Source organism: Egretta garzetta, unplaced genomic scaffold (assembly GCF_000687185.1).
Source record: "Egretta garzetta isolate BGI_Z169 unplaced genomic scaffold, ASM68718v1 scaffold526, whole genome shotgun sequence".
Taxonomy (NCBI): Eukaryota; Metazoa; Chordata; class Aves; order Pelecaniformes; family Ardeidae; genus Egretta; species Egretta garzetta.
This window is the reverse complement of record NW_009259967.1, coordinates 1,484,953-1,509,762: the sequence shown is the minus strand read 5'-3', so window position 1 is coordinate 1,509,762 and position 24,810 is coordinate 1,484,953. Positions and strand designations below refer to the sequence as shown.

The 24,810-nt window shown below is 40.8% G+C and overlaps 1 protein-coding gene across 1 annotated transcript; it reads left to right on the top strand.

Moving 5' to 3' along the window:
* Window positions 1-1,468: 1,468 nt before the first annotated feature.
* On the top strand, window positions 1,469-23,450 carry LOC104127578 (cytosolic phospholipase A2 epsilon). Its single transcript, XM_035895753.1, has 21 exons — window positions 1,469-1,495; window positions 1,797-1,880; window positions 4,562-4,634; window positions 5,455-5,591; window positions 6,835-6,966; window positions 9,896-9,936; window positions 10,382-10,424; window positions 11,183-11,246; window positions 11,822-11,988; window positions 12,133-12,225; window positions 12,592-12,629; window positions 13,608-13,743; window positions 15,185-15,324; window positions 16,925-17,147; window positions 17,803-17,917; window positions 18,929-19,066; window positions 19,566-19,673; window positions 20,125-20,316; window positions 20,852-21,018; window positions 21,861-22,041; window positions 23,205-23,450. The coding sequence occupies exons 1-21, from the start codon at window positions 1,469-1,471 to the stop codon at window positions 23,441-23,443; spliced, it is 2,538 nt and encodes an 845-aa protein (XP_035751646.1). The 3' UTR covers window positions 23,444-23,450.
* The last annotated feature ends 1,360 nt before the right edge of the window (window positions 23,451-24,810 follow it).

The window sequence follows — 24,810 nt, the reverse complement described above, 5'->3', positions numbered from 1 at the left end:
ACTTTGGAGTCTGAGCTAAGTGATGTGACGGCTGTCGTATTCAGCCTCTTGTAACAGCATGAGCTGAATCTCTTCCTTCAAATCAGGGAACGTTACTTCAAAAACATTATCGTATAATCAAGGTGAAATAGATCTCTATTGTAATAAAACTGCTTGAGAAAATAAATAAAAAGAAAACAACACAAAAAGCCTGTAGCTGGGAACTCACCACACTTTTTGGCATAAATGATAGTACAACCTAAAGCAGGAACTGTTAGGTATTCAGCGCCCAAGTCTATGAAAGACCAGGCTAATTATAATGATCACCTTAGGCAGCTCGCCTCTACAGGGCAGTCTGAATAGTCAGATACTTTAATTAGAAACGGTTGAAAGTCAGATTTTTATTTTTTTTTCATGAGAAGTCTTGCTGCTTCAAAAAGGGGTTTTCTGTCTGACTTAGTAATTTGGGAATTCTAAAAAATAAACAGTTTCAAAAAAACTTATTTCAACTACAATTTCTCGCTACTGGATAACAGCTGGTTTTAGTGATTTTAATGTTTAATGCAATAGCTGGCTTCTGTCATATTTTAGTAATGGTACTAGGTACTTTTATTATGTATTGAGTGCTATTACAGAATAATAATGTGAAAATAATCTAAAAATGAAAAAGAAATCAGACTTGAAAATTTTAACATGAATGTTTAAATATTTTGGGGGAAAAATCATACATAGTTATTTGTGTTAAAGTTTATATGTGTTTCTAACATGATTTCATTTAAAGCAGTGCTTTCACTATAAAACGTTTCAATAACAAAAGCTCCTGCTGGCTCTGCTTACCCCATAACATCCCTTATGTAACAAAAATAAGAGAGAAGAGGAGCTACAAGCTGTTTTCTTTAACTGTTTGCTGCTGCCTGTGAGACCCAGCATCCATGTTGTGGCTGTAATTTGTAGCGAACTTGACAAAAACCCCTTGCCATTGTGCATCTGGCTGGAGGAGCTGCTGGGAGCTGGCTGTTCTGATGTTCGGATCACTCCACTCGGTGCTGCCAAAGTGCAGGTATGGATTTTGGGACTAGAGAAAGTAACAGTAGATATGAGCAGTTGCAATGTTCTCGCTTGTTAGGTCTTCTCTAGTTTGTGAGGGTTGCAGCTGCCCCAGGGTACCCCTCTGTATGTGGTTATTCAAATCTTACGGTGGGGGATGACTGTTTTATTTTGGGATTAGTCTATGATAAAATGTTTGACCTATCTCTACCTTTCCCCTAAAATCACTGTGATACTAAAAAAAAAAGTCTTCAGGTGGCACAGAACAAGTGCATAATTTGTGCTTTTGAAATCAGTGGGAGGTGGAGCTATGAGTCAATCTGTACAGCTCCTCTTCCCTACCTCAGTTGGTTGGAAAATAGTGTGGTCCAGGAGCACCTGCCAGCTGTGAGACATACGGACTGGACCATATAGCGTTGCCTTTTATGAAACAGAGATACTAATGGGTTCATCAGCTTATTCACCTTTGGTAAGAGAAAATCAATAGTGGGGCAGGAGGATCTGTTTTGTTTTCTTGGTTGAGATTAATCAAAAGTAAATGCTTAGGGAATTTTCATCCTTAAATGTCAAACGGGTCTGCAGTGGGTAGATTTATTAGTAAGAGCAGCAGATAGATGGTCTTGGTGAGATGGAGATGTATCCCATCATGAGGAGGAGAAATGGCAGAGCCCCCTGCTACTGCCATTGCAAATCCGAGTGGAAACTGAAAACTAGGAACTGTTGACTGCTGGGTTTCATCACTGGCTCCTCTCTTGGCTCCTTGTCCCCAGGATCAGTTCATCCAAGCCAATCCACACAGGAAGATTGGAACTGGGAGGAAGAATCATGAAGGACCACACAACGCTGAAGATGAGGTACTGTACAGAGGGCAGCTTCTGGGTTGCAGGGAGAGGGCTGTGGGGTGTGAACAACAGCCATGCTACCTGCAGGCTTCCATCAGCCTTTCCCATCTCTCCCAAAGCCTAACTGTTATTATGAGAGGTGATGTTTTTTTAACGGTTAAAAGAATATTTGTTTCTTCTGTGAGTGCACTCTCTAGAATGGAAAACATTCACTATGACTTAAGGGTTGGGAAGGTGAGGAAGATCATGAACTTGTGGTTTAGATGCTGGGCAGGGAACCGGGAGAGCTGGATTTTAGTCTTGATTTTACTGTGACATCACTGTATGATGGTAGTTGTACCTCATAACCCTCAAGGCTCCATCTTCAAATTGGTTTTCCTTTGCTTTATGGAGGCAGATCAACAGATAAAATGCATTATTCAGTGTCTGTCACTTAAAGTAATTCTGAATGCTATTTCTTATGAAACTGAACTGGTGAAAGGTGTTGGAAGGTACTGAATGTGGCACATACTGAACATGTAACAATTTTTTCCCTTTTCTGGGTAATGGCTGGTTGAAATGATATTAAATGATAACTTAAAGTTAGAAATTGTATGATGTGTTCCCCCTCCCTCCCCCCCTTGAGTTTCCTGAATCTGCTCCCTACCTGTATTCAGTGCAGAAGTATGGGGCCAACTCTGCTAGATCTGGGAGAGCAGCAAACTCACTACATGCTAGCACTATGGAATAATAATTGGTTGTGTGTTTGCATATTTTGTTAGTATTTCAGCCATCTCACAAATAAGTTTGAAGAAAACTCCTGGATACGGATGGTACTAAAGTTGAGGATGAAAAATTAATACTCTGTATTTGGGATGAAATAATTGAGCTTTCAGCAGTGCAGGTCATCTACTCCTGTCATTCTTTCTATCTCCAGAAACATCACTGCCAAAAATTCTGCTGAGGTTGATGGGTTTCTTCCAAACGTACTGATTTTATTCAAGAGGCACTTTCTGAGAGAAAACTATTGGGTTGAGAATTCTTCCTGTGGGCTGTAAATAGCGTCTAGCCTGGTGACTTATTGCTTTTTAGATTGTTACTCTGCCTCTGTCAGGATGCTGGCCTATCAAAATAAGAGATATGCCAGGAGGTCCTAAGGAGACAGTTTCTCAGAAATTATGAAGCTTTGAAGATATAATTGCTCCTTTCAACTAAATTAATGGAGCTACTGCTTCTGTATGTAGTATTTTACTTCAGATGTTCTTCAAGATTGTATTGTTTTTCCTGTAACCAAGTATAGGGCTGTGCATAGCTGTGATGGGGAGTGGAGGGAGAAAACAAAAAATGGCAAGGGTTGTGGAGCCTTCAAGCTATTCCCCTCTAGAGCTCTACACCATGGGATGCCAGTATATTGCTATACATTGGTGCTTCCCCTTAGTAAATCAATCAGGTCAGCCTGGTGTTTTTCCATGTGAACATATTTTTAAAATTTATTATGCAGAAGTCCTGAACAAGCCAGGGCATTCTGAATCACCTATTTGTGCTTTTAGGTTTTTTATGTATGTGCATTCATATGCAATTATAACTTTTATTCTTGCTTCCTTGTGTTTAATTGCATACTATAACACACTGACAATTTCACTCTCATCCTATAAAATCTGTAATTCAGTTTGTGTTTGCAACTTTCCATTTTCTTATATTGTTTAGAGATTTTGTGGTTCATGCTTTCTTCACTTCTGGTTATCCTCCAGCTCCTGGTTTATGTACATATATCAGTTCTGCATGTTGTGGTAATGTGGTTTCATTTTGATTAATGTAGACACTATCAATGGATGATGGGTTATCTTTACTCAGTGTCACACGGAGCAAAAAATAAAAAAACATAGATTTTTAAAAATACAGCTTCCTCTGCCTTATGTCATGTCAAATTTGCACTGAAATGCTAGAGCTGCCTTACAGGGAGCTGGACCTACGTGTGAAATGGAAGAACGCTTAACCCAAGCCTCTGATTTCAGCCTTCCTCCTGCTGATGTAGCTGAAGAGCTCTGGAGCCCCATACTGGGCTGCTCACTTATAGAACCGTTCCCTCCCTCTTTTAGTAATTTATTTCCTTTTAGGGGTCAGGCATTTTGGTATGACGAAGGATGTTAGTGTTACATATCCCACAGCCAGACTGGCCGGTAGCAGTGATATCTTGACTGGGGCGTTAGAAAATGGAGGGTGTCTGTCCTGTTCTGCAGTAATGTTAGGTGGCAGAGGGGCTGTAGTCCCTGCTAGAGGGAGGAGAGCATCCCATGGTCCCCAGGGCAGCACGCTGGGAAAGGCTGTGCTGTGATCTGTTGTGCTCAGCCTGAAATCTGAGGAGTAAACCCTGTAGTTAGAAGGTAGCTGGGGTTTACAGGGGAAATTCTGTAATGATTTGGTTTGTGAAATCTATCGTGTGATATTTCTTACTACTCCCTGCATTAAAACTTAACCTCCGAAACCTAAATCTGTAGAAAACTTAGACAATTGGTTAGTTAGCTGGAATTTGACATTATATGGTGTCAAATCACATTCTTCTCAGAAATTGTCTCAAATAATTAAAATGAAAACCTATATGCTGCACTAATAAGAGAATGGCCTTTGCTATCCTATAGGATAGGCTGTGGGCTGTGCTAGTTATATCTGAGTTATTTGCTAATAATTAAGGTATTTTTCTCATTGTTCTGCAGACAGGAGGGCCTCAGTTGTGCTGGCTTACTGTAAAAATTATAAGCATGAGAAATCTCCGCAAAGCAGATCTGTGTAAGTATCACTGATGGCATGTTTATAGGTTAGCAAGAAAACCACTGGCACCCGAATTTAATACTCTTGTGCACCTATTGCTTGGATTACAGCAACATCTCAAGTTTTTTGGCTGGAGAAGTTGTATCTGTTTTCATTTAGACTCAATTTAAATAATTTAGAAAAGAGTTAACAAAACAGTGAAAAATAAAATAGAAGTTCTGTGTTGGGAAAGAAGTTATCCTTTCCTTCACCGGCTGCTCCACAGTATTTCCCTTTCCCCTAACTCTTCAGTGCCCCTTCAGCCACAAGGTGCCCGTTTCCCTTCTGAAAGGGGCACCTTTGTGAAAGATGGAGGAAAAATCAGTAGTTGTGTTGGGTGCTGCTGTGTTTTGTGTCTTCATTGCTATATCACTGTGGGTGACTTGTGCATTACAATTAGAACCCAGTCAAAACATCCCCAAAACTAATTTTTTTTTTTTTTTTTTTTTTTTTTTGAAGTGGAAGGTTCAGGAAATGAAGTTGTATATGAGTTTGCTTGGAGCCTGTCAAATAGTTGAAAATAGAAGCAAAAAATCAGAAGAGCCAGAATACTTCTGTTCAGTGCTGTTGAAATTGAGTATTTTGGCTTTTGTTATCAAATACAATTAGTGTTTTTAAATTGATTTTTGCTTGGAATTGACATAAATGTAGATAGAAAAGTTTAAACCCAGAATGTTTTCCTTTGGGTCTAATGAAATATTTAGGACTCCTCAGAGGTTAATCTTTTTTCCCCTTACTGGGCAAAAGAAATGATAAAAAACTACTGCTGTACTAATTATGCATCTTTTTGTTAACGCAGTGAGCCAAACTGACTGCTACATCAAACTGTGGCTGCCAACAGCTTCGTGTCGGGAAGCCCGGACAAGAACTGTACGCAACAGCAGAAACCCTGTCTGGAATGAAACTTTCCACTTCATGATACAAAGCGAAGTAAAGGTAGGATCTGCACCTGTGATAGTAAGCAGACCCTTTCTATAGGGGACATCTTTGCCTGCTGCCTGCAGACTCATTATGAGAGCCTTGAGGCTCACGTAGAGGCTTGTACTCAGTTATGCTGAGGAATAGGATGGTAATGGAAAGATACTGACAGTGCTGGAGACATCACGAGAGATGCTGTTCCCTTCCAGCAAATAAAGATGCAAGCCTTGGCATGGATTCTCTGGTGCCCTTGACTGGTCTCTGTCATCTTCTAAGCACTAGAACCCCATGAACTGTATGGGAGGCTTTATAAACTCTTTAGAGGATTAGTTGTATTTTCTTATATGCAACTGTGAATGCATTTTTGCTGTATGTTGCCATGAGCTTGTAATACCTGCTTTATACAGTAACAGTGATGCTCTTTGTAAATTATAAGAGGTATAATAACTTCATGATGTTTTTTAAAAAAAGTTAAAGTATCTTTTAATACTAACCATTCCATCATTAAACAGGCTTATTTTCAAAAAGCCTAGTACGCTATAAGCAAGCAAACTGTACATCTGACTTACAGTCTTAAAATAAGTCCATGCCTATCCCAAGCTCAGAGGGTTATGGATCATCTGGAATACAGTTGAATTACTTCTGTCCCAGAGCAATTGTAAAAAACTTAAAATATTTGTAGAGTTAGCAGAATTAGATTAGCAGTCAGAGTGAGAGTGATACAAGGTCTATATACAGGGTCAGCTTTCAATAGCTTAGTGGTGCTGTGCCTTCTCATGCTGCTATGGCTGATCTGAGCCCTGGGGAATTGCAAGGGCAATCGTTATGACGTAAGTCTTGTTAAAAGAGTTTGTTAGTGTGCTTTACTTTCCATTTGCAAAGGGCTAAGGGGTTGCTCTCTATTATTAATTTCTGCTGATATGCCAAAATTTCTCAAGATAGTACTTTTGAACCCACAAAGGATGTGGCGAACAGCATGTGTGATCTCTACTCTGTCCAGTGCATATTACCATCGTGCATGTCACTTCATTCCACCTTTTTCTGAGCTCTTGTTTGTTGCCAAACCTCATGACTTACCTCTTCTAGGGTTAGTCCCTGACTTTGCAGTCAGGGGGGCTCTGAACTGAGCTCCACGCTGTCACAGGGGTCTGTTCACACTGAACAACATGGGGGATGCATGCTGACTCTTCCTACACCTTGCTTTTGGGCTCAGTAGTCCCAGAATATGGCATTCACATCCCTTCTCTGCCTCTCTCCTCAGAACATCCTGGAGCTGACAGTCTACGACAAGGATACTTTTACACCAGATGACCAGCTTTTGACTGTTCACTTTGATGTAGCTAAAATACAACCTGGAGAAAAAGTTCACCTGAATTTTGAGTTGAATCCAGAAGTAAGAAATGAAAAGACAAGTGAAATTAAGTGGATAGATAAAATAATACCCTTGATCAGAATTTTGTCCTGAGTTACTACCTGCATTAAAAATTAGAGTTGTTCTCACACACAGAGTTTGTTAAAAGGACCTTATTAAAGCACAGAGTTAAATGCTCAGGGTTTAGGAGGGGTCAGAAATAGTCACCCCTCTGTTGTGATTGCAATTAGATGAAAAATGGCTTTCCTATTCTGATTTTCTTTTTAAGGTTTCAAAAATGTCTTTTGAAAAAAGCAGAGAGAGCAAGAGTCAAAAATTAAGAACCTGATGGCTAGAAATCTTGTCGCTCTTGTAGGAGACTGACAGAGTAGGCATGGGCACAAACCTGGCCCTGACCCTTTGGCCAGTAGCTTACTAGGGGCATCTCCTCTCTGCTTCACCAGGGGTTTTGTCCTGTGCTTTCAGGCAATACGCTTGGCAAATGGTTATGTATTCTCATGAAAATATCTCAGGGTTTTTTTTCCTCCTTCTGATAATTTTTTTTTTTTTTTTTTTTTTTTTCATTCTCAGCAAGTTGGTTTATGATCTTTTATTATGGGGTTACAAATTTCTTTTAGGGGGACAGAGCCAGCACAGAAGGGATAGGGGTTGATAAATGAGAATCTCTTTGGTATTTTATTCTTTTCTTCTGGGTCAGTGTGTGACCTAGGAGTTTTATTTGCTGCATATGTCTCAAAGAATAGTGTGTTTGGTTGTACTAAAGAGGGGATAAAGAGCTTCTTACAAAATGTTTGGTGGGTGCAGTTGCTGAGAGGACCGGTGGAGAAATCACACCCATCTTTTAAGAGAGCAAAATGTGTACTTGGATTACTTTCTGCAAAATATAACACCTTCTCTGCTTGGAGGCTGTGTAGTAATGAGACTCTAGCTTTTTCACACTTCCAACAAGGGCTTGAGTTTACAGTTCCTCGGAATTGTGCTCTGCTTAGTCTGACACAGGGGTTTAGAAATGTCTGTCCAGAAAACAATTTTGCCTGGTTTCTTTATATTACTATTGCTCTGGAGAGTGTTTATTAACCATTCTTCTAGAAAACCGGTCCTTACTAAGGATTTCAATATACCCCCACTCCAGGTGGCTACGGCCTTCCTTAAAAAAAGCCTCATGTGACTGAGATTGTCTGAGGTGTGAGTCGAGCTGTGAATTTGCTCTGAGGCATGTGCTGAGTTGGCTTTACCCATTGGCTTAGCAAAGTGGAAGCTGGGGAGATAAGACAAGGTGAGCTGTGTCTCAGGAATGTCTTGGTCAAGCTGTCCTTACTTGGATCATGGCTCCTACTCAGGCGCCCATGAGGCATCACAGATTATGGTCTGTACATGGATTTTTAGAACACTTAAGGTTAATTTATTATTTTTTTTTTCTCCAGAAAGTGACTTAGTAATGGAACATGCTGGGTGACCTTAATAATAGGTAGTACTTCCACCTCTGCCCATAATGATTTTTTTCATCTACTGAGGTATCTCAAAAGGAGGGCTGAGAAGGCTGGGCGGGTAATGTCAGAGCATCAGGGTTGCTTCCTGCCATGCCTCTTGCTCACTCTGTGGTCTAACAGGTCTTTCCATTGCTTTGCTCCAGGTTTTTCACCCACAAAAATGCAAATGGGACTTAATAGAAATAAAATTTGTGTGAGTGTGTGTACAACAGCGTAAGAAGGATGGGACCATAAGGCAGGCACAATTAGGCAGATATTATGACTCAGGTTCTCCTGAACATTATTTCTGCTGTTATTTGGACAAAGTTGGAACAGAGAGTCAGTGAGTTTGGATAGTACAGACTGGTCACAGTCTGATGCTTGATAAAGTCTGTCTTGCATCTCTGTAAGGCAAATGCTTTCTAAAATCCATCCCTCGGCCTTCTGCTGCAAACTGTTGCAACCATCCTAATTGTCATGAAATGGAGACTTTGGGAGAAATAAGCAAGCAGAACCACCTGCTGCTGGGTTACTTGCCCCAGATCCAGCTCTCGGAGAAGCCATCTGAGAAGTCTCATTTACAGACATGAACTAGAAAAAACAAATACCCAGTTTTCACCTTTACTATAGTGATGATTTTACCTTGGCACCTACGTTATCAGACTTGGTACAGTTTTCACAGTCTCTTCACAGAGTTAAAGTATGTTGTGCAGCCAGGCAGAAGAGATATTTGGCAATAAATGTTGGTGGTTCTGAATATGAATGAAAAATGTTACTGTCACTTGTCAGAAAGAGATTTGTGGGTGATATAGAATATCCCTCTGATAATGTTTTTGTGTGGTATTTCCTGGATTGGCTGTCCCCCCCAAGGGCTGATCCAGCAAATGGCTGCTGTAAAGTAATACAGTTACTTGGTCCCTCTTCTGTTGTTGATGTCTTACTCTTTTTCTGCTGCTGTTCCCTGCTCTTACACTCTTCTCGTCTTTCTTCTCTCTTCTTCCTTCATCCTCGCAATTTTCATTTTCCAAGTTGGTCTCTTCTCCCACTTTTTTTTTTAATGTTTAGTCACTAAACTCTGCAAATTCTTTTATTTTAACCCACACATACTCACCACCTCGGTCCATTTGTTCTCAAGTATGTTCTTCTACATAATTTACCTGTTATACCTCACTTCCTCAGCATTGATTGACCCATGCCTCATCCTACTAATAAATGGATAATGGGACCTTCACCCCCTGTTTCATGATACTTACTCTTCTCTTCCTTTTGCAGGGACAGTTGGTTTGTATAGGGTAGAGCGGTGGAGAGCCATGAAATGGAAGGGTGGCCAAAGGAGGCTCCATCCATTCACGTTATGATGCAGAGGGTGTAGGAATAGCGAAACCTTGCAAGGGAGGGTTATACAAAATCATCAGAGCTCTATCAAAGGAAAAACTTTATCCATTCATTTGCCTTAAATGAAAAATAAATCTTGTTTTCAGGATCAGGAAGAACTAGAAGTGGAATTTCTACTGGAAAACATGTGAGTAAAGCCTAAAGGTCATAGAATTTGTTGTCAGAAGACTTCACATTTTAGTAAGTGGTAATGCAGCACTAGGGAAGCGGCTCCACATACCCGTGCTCAGACATCCCATCTCTGCATCTTCCCCACAGTTGCTTTTCTCTCCTGAATCTAGTGAAGTCCCTTCTTGAGCGAGCCTCACTTACTACTTATAGCTAAGGGTGGGTGTTGATTTAGTAACTCAGCCTAAGGAGAGATGATGCTGATAAGAGGAGGTAAGACAGAGGGAGTGTCCCTAGGAGCTATGGGGCTGTGATCTGGCAGGGAGCACGAGACAGAAGTGAAAGATACAAGTGCTGATGGCACTTGGCAGCTAGACAAACTGAGCTCGGAGAACTATTTGCACTTAAAAGATTATTTCTCATATGCATGCTCTTAAATAAACATTTCCATTTTTGCTTTTCAGTCCAGGTGTATCTGAAAACATCATTACTAATGGCGTACTAGTGGTAATTGTTTTATTTTTCTATGCTTATCTTTTTATGGCAGGGCAGAACTGAAGGATGTAGTTAGAAGAACTACAGGCCTTTAGGCATGGTCTTTACTCTTTGCAGATGAGACACAGGTGTTCTTGTGAAGTTTTGAGTTTGGTCATGAGTGTAGCGTGTTCTGTGTTGGGAGAGGCTTGGACAAACGCCCTGCCCAAGTGCCAGTGAGCCACTCACTGACGAAACGGCAGTAAACAGGGAAACTTGGGAAGGGAGCGAATCCGGTGTTGCTGCAGAGTTTATTGCTGAATGTGTATCTTGGAGCCAAAGCCTCTTTTCACACCATGTCCAAAGTATTGCGTGATGCTCCTGTGCTGCTACTTCCTCCTGTGCAGTGCTCACTCTTGGGAAGTTTCAGCTTCATCCCAACAGTATTAAAGTACAGGCCCATCTGTCCAGTTGTTCTGCAGAGTTGTAGGTATCCTTCAGCTCCCTCTTCTGTAGACAAAAGTTAAAGCGTGGCCTAGATGAGGAGAAAAATTTCTTGTGTTAACTGTTGGGGATTGGATGGTATTTAAACATAATATCTAAGATAGCTGGGGGTCTGTCCTCCCTTAACCGCAGTATTGCTTGCATGATTTATACAAGAGAATCAGCCTCTGCAATTTCTTCAGGTTCACATCATGGCCAAGCCTGGTGTTTCTACAGGACCCCTAGGTCCTCAGTGAGGATCCCAAACTGTTTCTGTGACCGGTGATTTTATTGCTTATCTCTTCCAGTCTCGTGAAGTTTCCTGTTTGAAAGTACATGTGGATGAAAGAAAAATGAAGAGCCCTTATACAAGTGAGGTTATTGATTTAAATCGTTTGCCACTGGTTTTTGTGCTATGGGAGATATGCTGAATCTAGATAAACATTTGATCTGTCTTAGTCCCTGTCTGTGTCATGGCTGCTTGGGGGTTGAGGTGTTGCCTGAATTACCTACTTGCTAATACTGAGAATCCTCCGGAGATGATGTGACTGTGTAGCTTAAGGGAAACTGTGGAGGTGTCTGGGAGACTCAGAAACATCACTGCAGTGTGATGGAACTGAAAGGAGAACAGAAAGTAAAAGAAGGGAGACACAACCATCAGGAGTGGAGAGACTATGGTGGAGACTCAGGGTGTATGAACACTGCTGGTGGCATCCACTGGTCTAACGCATGCTTTCCATCATGTGGCAGGGGAGGAGCTGCAATGCTGCGCCAGCCTTTTGCTGCTTATTCAGTCTGGCCCTTGTTTGCACTGATTATGAGGGAGGGAAAACATTGTGGCCCAAATTAATGTTGACTGCACTAAGGCTGAAACTTTATTTGGGGCATTTTTATTGTTATTTTCCAGGGCGAGATACAGTTAACATTTCTCTGCTGCTTCTTCTTAGGAAGAGATTTTACGTTCACAGTGAAAGGATCCCATGAAGAAACCCAGGATATTTCCTTAAATCCTTGCTGCATATGGGGAAGCAGCGAAACCACCACATTCCACTACATCAAGCACAGTCAACCCAGACTGCACATGACACTGCCAAAGGAGCGTTTTTTCTGTGGTGTATGTTTTGCTTGTGGATGGTGATAACGGCTAAAGGAACTTCTGGGAGAAGCACAATGAATTAACCCTTCTCTGGTAGATTTGTATCTATGGGTTGTAAATAGCTTTCTCCTTGTAACAATGTTTTTCCCCACTTTAATTCAGTGCAGCTCAGCTAGGAGGGAAATGGATGCGAGTAGTCCTCTGGCTGTGCCTCTCCATTCTCTGGACTTGGGAGAGAAAGTGACAGTGATGAGAGTGAGTAACCTTTGACAACGATGGGAATTATTTCCACAAGTGTAAGCTATATCTGTGTGATACCTGGCCTGTTATTAATTTTGCTATTAAAAATATACTAGTTGAGTTATATCTATGCTCAGCTCTGCATGCACTTGAAAATAAAACTCTTATTCAGGGGGAAAGTAGCATATTAGGAATTGCTGATTGCTTTGTAAGTATTTTAAAAACAGAATCCTAGAGATGATTGTGTGCAGAAGGCCTGAGAAGAGACCAAAGATTTATCATTAGACTATATATCTGAATAATTGCCAATACTGTAAAACTTGCTTTCCCAAACTTTCAATTCTGCTTAAAATTTATGGTGTCTTCATTCTTGATTCTCAGGGAGAATCTTATGAGGTGGCTGTGAAGGAAGAAGATGGGTAAATCTTTTATTTCTTTTGAATTAGGCCATCTACTATCCTTTAATATTACGATCTTTAGATGAAAGGAAGCTACAGCTTAAACTAGCTCATTTTGAAACCAGGAATAAAGACTGTAGTTTTTTAAAGAAAACTAAAACATGGGGAAGGGTTAAAAAATAATACATGCTTTTAAATTGGTTGGTAAGAGTTCGGCATAGACTAGGTGGGACGCAGTCATGGGTTAACCAGTCACAGTGTTTTTCCTCATGTTAATGCTTCCTCATTTTGATACTTAGGAATCCCTCTGTCTTGTGACCTTTATCTATAAAACATACACGTTTATGTGTAACACATTTCTAACACGTTTCTAATGCCGCTATGCATTTACCAGTCCTCTGCAGGTCGTTTTTCAATGAAACAAGTGGACAGGAATTGATTGACTGGCTTACAGTGATTTACCGAAGGGCAACAGTACCCCCTACTGATTAGTTAGCTACATTGCAAGCACTAGCTGCAAACATAAATCAGAGGTTTTTATTGACTATTAATTATGAGTCACAGAAGGGACAAAATAACCTTTTGGCTGAAAATCCCCTGGAACGGAAGCCCTGTGAAAACAGAAGTTGTAGAATTAATGATGCACATGATGTTCACAATATTCTACACATATGAAGGGGCACACTTAAGAGATATCTTCTCATTCAGTTATGTTCCTTGTTTTTAATCAGCGGAGAATTTTATTTCTTTAACTTCCTCATGATTGTGTGAAATAGTTCAGGACATGATTCTGGTCTAAAATCTCCACAGGAAGGCAGAAATTCAGGGCCTGTAACTTCCATATACCTCCCTTCATTTTCATAGAGGAACCTTCATGTGCATGGGAGTATACTCTCTTTAAACTGGTTTACTGTTGTTGCTGGTTTTGCTTAATGTCTCAAGAAGTAGCTCTAGAAAAGGCTTACAGGTAACATGTCTTGCTCTGTTCTTATGTTCTAGCTGCAAGAACTTAGATTTGCGGTTGGGGTTTGATCTATGTGCAGAGGAGCAGGATTTCATCTGTAAAAGGAAGAAGGTGGTTGCCGCTGCTCTGAAAAATGTTCTTCAACTAGATGAAGACCTTCAGGAGGATGAGGTATGTGGGACAGCATCTTGGGAACTTTGTGTTCTGTACCACTTTGAATGAAGTGGATGTGATGTGCTTGCATGACTAGCTCTTCTACATCTTCTAGACTAAAATGTATAGGCCAGATTTTCACTTGCATCTAAGAGCATATCCAAGAACTTTTGGCACAGAGGATGAAGGAGGATCTGTCAGGTGATCAGTTATAGCTCCTTTATTCTCTGCCAACCTCCATCCTCACTCAGGGGCACCCAAAGAATGTATTTGTTGAGATGAAAGTTTGTATAACCAAGCTTGGTGAAATTTGGTTGCTTGGACTGAGACAATTTCTCCCCAGTTTGGCACCTCTCCCCTTCTCTGCTGCTACACAAGGCTTACAGAGGAAGGCTGCAACTCTCCCTTAGCACACTGGTATAGCAGCATCTGTCTTGTGTGTTTTTCAAGTGTGTAACCTCTTGTTTTCTCTTCTCATGGGGATCCCTGGACTCAGAGGTAGCTGCTCTGTTACTGGAGGACAGTAATCTTTTATGGGTCTGTGGTGCTTGGAGCAAGAGTCAGGGAGGCACTCTTCTGCAACTGGGGGAATATGCCTGTGTGGAATTTCTTCCACTGCTCTGCTTGGCTCCCAGCCCACCCATCCCTTGATGCTGTGTGCAGGTCAGCATTTGTCAACCAAGTCGAAGTGCTCATGAATTTAAATAACAAGTAGAATAGGCCTTGTTGTTATTAAATGAGAATAAAGGGTTATTGAGTCATATTACTTAAAAAAATGAAAACCAAAACCCCAAGTAGATGGTAAAATACAATGAAGACAAGATTAAAGGTAATGCCAAGATATGTTCCTAAAACTGAATAAATATGTTGTCTCAGTTTTTCAGTGCTACCTATAGGGCAAAGGGAGAATGGCTAACAGAATTGCTGCATCTCTGAGGAAAGTAAGACCAAAAACCATAGAAGGGAAGGGGGAGGTAATCTGGGTGACAAAGAGGATGTTAAAATAAATCTGTAAAGCTTGGCACCATCTGCCTGGAGAATAGCAAATATTGTATATAAACTTAGAGGGAGAAAAAATTATGCAGGCAGCTTTTGCTCTGCTCCTTTGACCTTAGTTATACTCAGGATTTAAAAACGTGTTTTGAGGGAAAGATGTGAGGAAAAATGAAAAACATCCAGAAAAGTCTCTTTACAAATCTGAAAATAGGTTATGCCATACAAGAGCCGTGCTTATGGCTTCTGACCTACCAAAGCATCACCCATCAGGAAGATGCTTTCAGCATATGCTAAGTCCCACCGAAGTTTACAGGACTCACACACCTCAGTGCTGCTAAGTGACAAAGAGGGTGAATTGAATCCAAACCTACCTGAATCAAGGTGTTGCTGCTACTTTTTATGCATGCCCATCACTTTTCTAGTTCATCTGGTGATGAACGACTCTGTGCCTTTGTGTGTTGAGCAGGTGCCAGTGGTGGCAGTCATGACCACAGCAGGGGGAGTGCGGTCCATGACGGCTATGTTTGGCAGTCTTCTGGCTCTCCAGGAATTAGGTGTTTTGGACTGCACCTCATACATCAGTGGTTTATCTGCCACAACATGGTAAGGAGAGTTGGGCTTTTTCTTGCAGTTGGTGTTAGCAGAGTGATAACCTGGTGAAGCATATTGCCTTGCTGACAAATTTTACTCAACATGATGCTGGGACTTGGCTTCCTTATGGTGCTCATCCATTTCATGGGACCTCTTGGTGCTGTAGCCCTCATTTCTTCTAGCTACAAGAAACAAATAGAGTGAGAACTACTGTATTTCTATAATAGTACTGAAATATTTACAGAAACCAAAAGAAAAGAGCACAAGCCAGGATGGTTTACCTGTATCTCCCTGCAGTTCAGTGTGGGTGACAAATGCACCCGCAGCTGTTCTGTGGCTTGGATATGTGCCTTTCTGCCATGCCATAAATTATGAGTTCTCCTGGGGGCTGGACTTTTTTCTGTCATAAACTCTGTGCATGGTGCAGAGAACGGCTGGGAAACATGGTTATTTTTTGATGAAAACTCTGTATGACTCAGTTCCATTTCTCATTTCAGAGTTACCTGTCAGAAAAGATTCCTATGTTAAGATGGGGGATAGAGGTGTTTTGGTGTTTCACTTCAAATGAGAAGTGGTTATTTATGGCTATCATGAAGAGACTGAATAGGGCCTGGTAGGCTAAAAAACTGGCATTTTCTTGGGAATGAAAGAAATGGGGATTGCTTCTTGGGGCAGAACTAAACCTTTTGATTGCTAGTGCAGACAAATCAGGTGTTAACCATGAGTCAGAGAAGTTGCTGCAGATGTGCAAGAGAAGCAATGCAGCTGGAGTCCTGGGGACTTGAACCTCTGAAAGGATGCAGGCCTGGTCCCCGAGCATGCCTGAGAGCAATGAGGAGAGGAAAGTAGGGGAATATTGCTTTCCCTTCCTTTGTGTATCTCCTGGGTTATCCAGTTGCATGTAACTCTTCAGAAATTCTCTTGTAATATTTGTCTGGCTCAGCTCTTACGTGTCTCTGAAAAGGAAATTTAAAGGAAAAGCCCTGAGAAATACAGAATTTCATGCACACAATGTTGACTAGCTGTTGCCTGACTAGCAGGGGTCTAGGACCTCTGGAAGGCTGCTCTAAAAAGATACGTGAGGCAGAACTAGAACAAGTGGGGTGGGGATGAGAAGGGATGATTGGAACCTGGGAGCTGAAATCTCAAGTGAACTGGGCCTGTCACATGCCAAGAGTCAGCTGTGACCTGCCCTGTGTGCCCAAGGAAGGAGGGGGGAGCCCTTGCACTTGTCCACGGCAATGTTTGCTGCTAAACTCCTGCTTAATGTGCATCTGAAACAGCTGAGGGAACCAGCCTCAGACAGAAGATGTGACTTGAACCTGGACAAAGGGTAGTTCTAGTAAAAGCTTGTGTTAAGTTATGGGTGTTGCTTTATTACCCTTTTGATTCTGAGAAGAAACAAGCTAGTATAATTTTGAATGTACCTCTGCAGCAAAAAAAAAAAATGGTTTTATGGTCTAAATCCTGCCTGAGCTTTGAACTGCTCTTCCAAGGTAAAAGTTGGAGGGCAAGAGCTTTGCGTATCCTGAAACAAAACCCTTGTGTGTGGTATAAGCCCACAAATTGTTGTGTACCCACGGATGAGCCACAGTGTGTTTCTTTTTACCAGGACCATGGCAAAGTTATATGAAGATGCAAACTGGTCACAGAAGGATCTCCGAGGGCCAATTGGTGATATCAAGGAACATGTGATCAAGAGCAAGCTGCGCTGTTTCTCACTGGATCATATGAAATACTATGAAAAGGAGCTTTGCGAAAGAAAGCAAGAGGGGCACAAGGTGTCCTTTACAGATTTATGGGGACTCTTCATTGACTGTATGATACATCATCAGGTATTATATATCCATCCTTTATTCAGAGGATTCCTAGGTTTCCATGTCTAAAGTTCTGGATTCAGTTATAGGAAAAGCTCTCAAAACTTCCGAGGCATCTTTCTTTGGCTTTTTAGAAGAAACTTAACACAGTAAGCCTAAAATGTAAGCATCTAGGGGAAATGTCTGAGTGTGTAAAAAGTCAAGGTATTAATGAAACTGATTTTCCATCTCTAATTTCAGATCAAATGAACATTCTAGTAACATGCAGAGGAGAGGTGGCTCTGACAGAGCTAAGTTCAGGCTTAGCAATGTATAGCCATACCACCAAACACAGCTGTATTGAATGAAATGGGCCCTGGTTGACATTTATCTGCAGCACCTCCAGGGTAGCTAAATATCTTTCATTAAAGTAAGTCATATCCTAGTGACTGTGCAGACAACTTTTCACTCTATCCCCCATTCCAAAATTCCTGGAAGCATCAGTGATAATGCTTTGGCGAAGGTTGATGACAGGTAACACATGAATACATTTGTGTGGTCAAACAAGCAAAGCACACAGAACAAAATCTGCTGAGGTTTAGGAGATGTTTCAGTGATAGCCTGTGCTTAGTTACCGTATTAAGTCCATGCATCATGTTCATCTTTCACAGTGACTTCTGTTCTTTATAAACAGGCAAGTACTCACAAGCTCTCTGATCAGCAACTGGCAGTAAATCAGGGGCAGAATCCGCTGCCCATATACCTCTCCCTCAATGTGAAGGATGACTTTAGCACTCTGGATTTTAAAGGTAATGATTATTATACAAACTTCTATAAATCTAAGGAGTTACCTTTTAATGCTGGGTAAATGTCAAAAGCTTTTACTGTAAGTAAAATAATCTTTTCAATAGTTTCTTTTCCCCCTGTCTCTTCACATCTGGGTTCTGACTTGGCTGAAAAACACGTATCCTAATACTGTGGTAGGGAGAGATACAGGTGCAAAGACACTGCCATCTGAGGGATGGAGATGCCTTTTGCTGGAAGCCTTGAGAGCCACTACTGCTGTTCTTTCTCACATCCCCACCTACTCCTCACGGTCTCTTTCAGCTGCTGGGGTTCCTGCCCAGGCAGTAGTAGTCCAAGAAATCTGTGAAGACCTGGGGAAGGAGGGCAAGGAAAGGAGGAGAAGGGAAGATGTGGAGGGAGGTGAGAGAGGGAGGCAGCTCCCAGCAGCCAGAGAGGAGGGGCAGTGCTCTGTGCCCCCATCAGTGACGCTGATCGCTATTTCCACGGTGTTTTCTGACTCAGATGAAGCAGGAAGTCCTGCAACTGAACCTGATCATCTGCTTCTAGGCACAATCTCCAGTCCCAGTGTGTTCAGCCAAGGTTTGGGTGGGTTTTGGTCAGAGCTTTTTTTTTTAATCTTCACAAGCAGTGATTATCACAGTCTAAGAATGAACAGTAGCTGGTGTCATTGCTGAGTCAGAAGAACTAAAGATACTACATCGTGCATAGGGTCTTAGCAACCGGTGGACTTTCAGCCCCAATTTTTGTGTCCTAGGACAGAAATGGACCTGAAGCCCAAGCTGAATGGATTTTCACAGTGTTAGTGGAGGAGGTGGATTTAGCTTTTGCATTCACCAATCTAACACACAGTCCATGAAGGGTACCTGTTTGTTTCAAAACACAGTGGTTTGAACTGTCTGTCAACAACACGTTGAAGCTACAGGCCTTGTTCTTCCAGGTTTTGATTCTCTAAGCTGTATTTTTACCTGTATTCAGGTGGCTGCAATAAGTCCTTCTTGATGCCTTATTTGCAGAGTGGGTGGAGTTCACACCTTATGAGGTGGGTTTCCTGAAATATGGGGCCTTTGTTCGCTCAGAGGATTTTGGTAGTGAGTTCTTCATGGGTCACCTGATGAAGAAGATCCCAGAGTCTCGCATCTGCTTCTTGGAAGGTGATTTACTATCTCAGAAAAACATCATCTTTATAACCACATAGTTGGCTCCCACAGAGCTGGCATCTAATACCTACTGGTCTGCAAGTAGCAACACTAGTATGCCAGATAATGTATCTGATGCAATTTAAATCTCAAATGAACCAGCCAAAAGTGAGAAAACAGGAAGCAAATTCTTGAGACAAATGCAATTAATTTCTGAACTTCTTAGGTTAGACCAAAACAGAACACACACGTTAGAACTAATCTTTTGAAGTATTTAAAATCAAAGTCTGACTTTTATAAACAGCCAAGTTTCTAAAATGGCCTAGTCCTATAAGCCAGATGTTATGTAGAATGGCATGGCATTTGATATTCATACTAAAGTTCATAATATTTCATAACTAAACCGGTGATAATTTAAACAACTATGGAGAGTGAATCCAAGTAGTTTGCCATAGCTGTGCTCTAAAAATTTGAAGAAGTATTAAGTATGGCTTCTGTTTTTTAAACTTTCAAGGTGCATGGAGTAATATATTTTCCCAGAATTTTATGGATGCTGTCTACCTCTCGGGTCATTCAGATGACTTCTGGCACAAATGGACCCAAGGCACTAAGTGTGACATTGGTTAGTTATTTGGATTACTTCTCACTTGCATCTGCGTTGTGTTCACATCTGAAATGTGAAACCTGACATTTGGTAAAGAGTTTGGTTTTCTGTCCTGTTTTTGGGTTAGGGGACACCAAGCCTTTGGGAATGAAGGGAAAACAAACAGTTGTGCTGGAAAACAGGAAAAAAAACATTGCGCTGCTCACCGTGCAACATCCCTGGGGAGTTTTGTTAGTCACGAGAGGCTTACCATGAGTCCTTCGGGGAGGGAGAGGCCAGATGGGGAACAACAAGGTGGTGGTGTGACACTGAAACCTGCCTCTGCCCTGAACAGTCCGCATGTTGGTGCGTGCACTCCATCACAGATGGGGTCATGGTGGTTTGGCTGCCTCTTTCTTTGTTGTTATTAGTATCAGAGAAACACTCTAAGGAAATGCAGATGTATACAATCTTCTCCTTCTTCCTACAGAGGAACACCCTGCTCTGCCTAAGAACCCTCATGACCAGACAACTTACTTATCCATTCCCAAAGGCCGCCTTTCCAATACTCTTCAAGAAATGATGACCGGACGGCCAGTGGTTTCAACTTACCATAATTTCCTCAAGGGCTTGCAGCTACATAACAAGTATTTAGAGAATGAGAGATTTTGCATGTGGAAAGGTAATAGTAAATTGTTTTAGATAGATCTTTGAAGGTGATTTGAGTGCTCGTGCTTGCTGAGGACAATTATTTGATAAGTTTTAGCATAAAGGCAAATTTTGATTAATATTATTTGATCAATATGTTTGTGCAATTGGTTTTGCTGAGCCCCAGATAATTTACTGCTGGTCTTGTTTCTGTCTTGCAGAAGCCACAGCAGGCTTGTTTGAATTCTGTTCTTCCTAGGAAAAGCCACGACAGAATGACTTACAGCTTCTGCTGAAGCTAAATAGCCACAAATTTACACCAGTTGAAAAAGCAGCTTAATATATCATTTTGGATGGTGTTGAGCCTCAGAACTGCTCCCTCTTACTGATGTCAGAGTTGAGCTATAGATGCTAAAATTGTGTCAAAGACGTATTTAACTGTGGGCTTTGTGTTAAAGACTAATATAAGTGTAGGCTGTCTGTCTTTCCTTGTTATGCTGATTTGGGGAAAAAAAAAATGGACTTGGTCCTGCAGTAATTAGCTGATAATTTAAGTTTTTTACTTTCAGACACAGTGCTGGATTCTTCTCCCAACCAACTGAATGAAATGGGTGACTACCTCAAGCTGGTAGATACAGCTTTCTTCATCAACACCAGCTGCCCACCCATTCTGAGGCCGGAGAGGAAAGTGGATGTCATTTTGCATTTAAATTACAGTGGAGGATCACAGACTCGGGTGATGTTTTGAAGTAGTGATTCTTTATCTGTATGACTCCAACAGCCAAATTACCACATTTATCTTTTTTTAGAAAAAGGTCTGGTTGTTATTAAGTTAAATGATCATAGCAGTGATGCTATTGAACACTGTGACCATGTCACTGTCTTTATTGGGGCTAATTTCAGTAGCTTTCTAGGACACACACATGGACACAGACACATAGAAGATTACCTGTTCTGTGTATCTGTGCAGATTTGTCACTGTGGTATCAAGTTCCTCAATAGTGAGTTAACTAGCTCCTACAATGTAATTTGTTAATACATAATTTTGCTATTTTTGAATGAAAATTTGGAGTTTTTTCTTTTATGTTTGACTCCTGGTGTTTGAATAAGTTTCAGTCAGTTTTTTTGTTTGCTGTGTTTGAAGGAACATTAAGGGGCATATATGATGGAAATTAATGTAGTTTATTTGTAGGATGACATGGAGACATTGATTATTAGATGCACTGGAGGCAAATATTCTAGAACCTGTGATCTGAGATATCACATGTAATGAAAATTTCCTGATCCAAATCCTCTGTTGTGCCCGCTAAATTACAGATAGGATCTGAATGTTACCTAAATGTCAGAAAACGGTAATCTTGCTTTAAAATCATACAGTGTTAGCAAATCAACCAAATTTCTGTTATCCAGGCTATATTAAAATCAGGAGGGTACGCTTTTCCCAGTGCATAGTTTGCCTTATTTGTAAAGATAAAAATCAATCACAGATTGCCTAGTGCAGCAAGATATCAGTTATGGGGGTTGGTAGCCTTACTTCAACATCTCTTTGTGCTGCAACTCTTCTCTCTGTTGAATCAGCCGCTGGACCTGTTCTCAAAGTACTGTTTGGAGCATGGGATCCCATTCCCAGGCACAGAACTGAGCCAGGAAGACCGGGAACACCTGAAGGAGTGCTATGTGTTTGAGGACAACTTAGAGGCACCAGTCTTGGCCTATTTCCCACTAGTGTGTGATACCTTCCAAAAATACAAGGCACCGAGTAAGTTAACAGCATTAATCAATCATTTTTTGAGGTTGTCACATCCAGTTTATCCATTGAACTTGTTCCTCTTCGAAAACAAGAGACCGGCAAGCTTTGCAGTTGGCTAAGTTATCATATTCCTAGTCCTGTTGTGATGGATATAGTGTTGGCCAACTAATCAGGGTTTGAACTGAAGATTTTCAAAATTAAAAGCATGAAGAGCTGTAACTTGAGGCAAAACCCCTTGTCTGGCATCTAAGACAGTTTGTGTTCCTTTGGTAATAAAGGACTGGAGGCAGCTACTAAGTTATATCCACTGGTAGCTAACTGGTAGCTAACGCTGCCACTTAACAGTCTTGTAATGAGATACTAGATTGACTTGGTTAACAAAGCTAGAATAATCTCATTACTTTGTTTACATGAAAAAAAAATTGAGAATAAGAAGTGCTGAAAACATATAATGAAGCAACAGTTTTGCCTTGGTAACAAGCTGTTTTGGTATCTTTCATTTTTGAAAAGTTGCCAGATTATTTTCTTTAGTTCAGCAATAGAATAAATAGTTATCTATTTGTTTCACCAGAAGAAAAACTACTTGGCAAATTCAGTTCCAGTTTACTTTTGTGTGCTTCAGCTCCACTTTCTTATTGCTAATTTAGTATGATCCAGGAAACTTTCTCAAAAACTGAACCAGAATCCATGTACCAGCTTATTGGAAAAGACCTTGTAGTTCATAATCTTATTTGTCCTGCTGCACATGCTTAGAATCTCAGCCACCTGAGAGGGAGAATTCCCAATCCAGGAGCTTCCTGGTGTTATTTTCTACCAGTTGGTAGATAAGGAGCTGTCATCTCAGTACCTGATGGAAAAATTAAAATTACAAAATTCCAAATCTGCAAAAGTGAAATATTCTGATGGAAAATTTTAATTTAGAGACGAAAGAATTTTGCATGGAAGAATTCTTCTCCCAGTCAGTCCTGGACCATCTGTGACTAGTCAAACAGCAAAGTAGTGGATTTTATTAGTGCAGCAGATGTAGTATCTGTACAGTAATTAAATCTTGAACCATTTTCCTGAGATAATTTGGTTTCTTGTAGCTGTTACTGTGTATTTTGTGTTGCCTGGTAGGAGTCTTCTGCCTCAGTATCATCGCTGTGTTGAACTTTGCTACGTTATTCTTTCAGATGTGGAGCGTAGTCCCACAGAGATGGAGCAGGGAAGAGTAGATGTGTCCAACTGTATCGCTCCCTATGGCACTGGTCTGCTTACATACAGTGAAGAGAATTTCAACAAGTTGCTGAACCTGTGCAGCTACAACATCCTGAATAATAAACATCTAATTCTTCAGGCTTTGCGAACTGCAGTGGAGCGAAAGAAGCGACTTAAAAACTGTTCATCGCCTCAGTTCTCTAAACTTGCTTAAAGTGTATTTTGATGAATCTTATCAGCAGGAGATATACAAATATTTTAGTAACGGAATAGTAAATATTCAGGGAACATGAATCCATACAGAATGAACATCCATGTTGGCTTGTTAAAAAGGATAATTATGTATTTTTGTCAGTACTGCATGTGAGGGCTAATGTTGGTTCTGGCATTAAAGTCATTGGCAAATCATGATTACTTTTAAAAATTCTCTTCACTGTTTTAGGGAATAGAAAGGCAGTTGTAGAGCTATAGGGTCCTACTTAGATATACAGTCACATTAGATTATTTCAACCTCACAAAAATCTGTGCCAGATTTGGATGGTATGTGTCTTTGAACCAGAGACCAAAGCAAAGCTTTGCCTTGTTCGCAGATCTCTGCTTGTGATGGTAAGATACCAAAATGTTTGCACCAGGAAAAGGAAGGCTGGTAAGTGAAGAATGGAACTGCACATAGTGTCTTCTATTTTCTCAGTATCCATCTGTTAGACAGAAGTCTAATCTTCAGGGCATTTACCTGCTTGGCTGTCGTTGCACCGAGCTTACATTTTCTGATGGACTGCCCCAGAGTGATCCATGTGTAACAGCCTGATTTTTCTGCCAGCTGTCTGATAAAAATCATCTGACTTCATCCATTTTTGCTGAACTTCTCTCTGAACTGTTGACTTCCAAGTAGATTTTGTAGCTGAGGATAGCAGTTAAGGTTTCAAATCCTACGCTTAGTGGGTTTGGAAAAACAGTTTTAACAGCCTAGCCTTTGGCCATAACCACGTCTTAATTTATTAATCTGCCATGAGCTCACAGATGTGGCAACAAAATTTGTGATACCAACTCCCCTGACTTCTGCAATGTTACGATGGTCAGTGTGTAGCCACTGCTGCAGTTTCATTCCCACTGCTGTCCAAAATACAGATGGGAGAGTGTTTATGAGATTTTCATGCTTGTTTTAGATAAGTATATAGAAAATTGTTTTAGAAAATATATTTAACTGGTCATTCTTGGATCTTATTTTCCTTGCATATATCAATATACATACGGTGTAATAGCTACTGTTCACATACTAAGTATCCATGCATAATCTTTTTAAAAATAAGAGTCTTATAGGTGCAATCATTGAAGTATGGGTTTTTTCTTAAGTTCTGTGGACTCAGGCCAGCCAGTGAGTTCATCTGGGAAAAAGTGCTTGTTTCTGATACAGAGAAATCAAATACTGAGGGAACAAAGGCATCCATGAGCTTTGCTAATGACCACTGAGGAAGGATGAAAGAAAAGCTGTCACTTCAACTGTGGAAGATGAAAAATGGAAGGAAACTCTGATTTTAAGAGTGCAGGTGGCTGGGATGATGATTTACAAGTCCAAATACT

Coding starts and splice junctions, on each gene's coding strand:
- LOC104127578 (XM_035895753.1), top strand. CDS start 1,469: ATGGGTTCATCAGCTTATTCACCTTTG. Junction 1,496..1,796: donor CATCAGCTTATTCACCTTTG/GTAAGAGAAAAT, acceptor CCTTGTCCCCAG/GATCAGTTCATCCAAGCCAA. Junction 9,937..10,381: donor GAATTTCTACTGGAAAACAT/GTGAGTAAAGCC, acceptor TTTGCTTTTCAG/TCCAGGTGTATCTGAAAACA.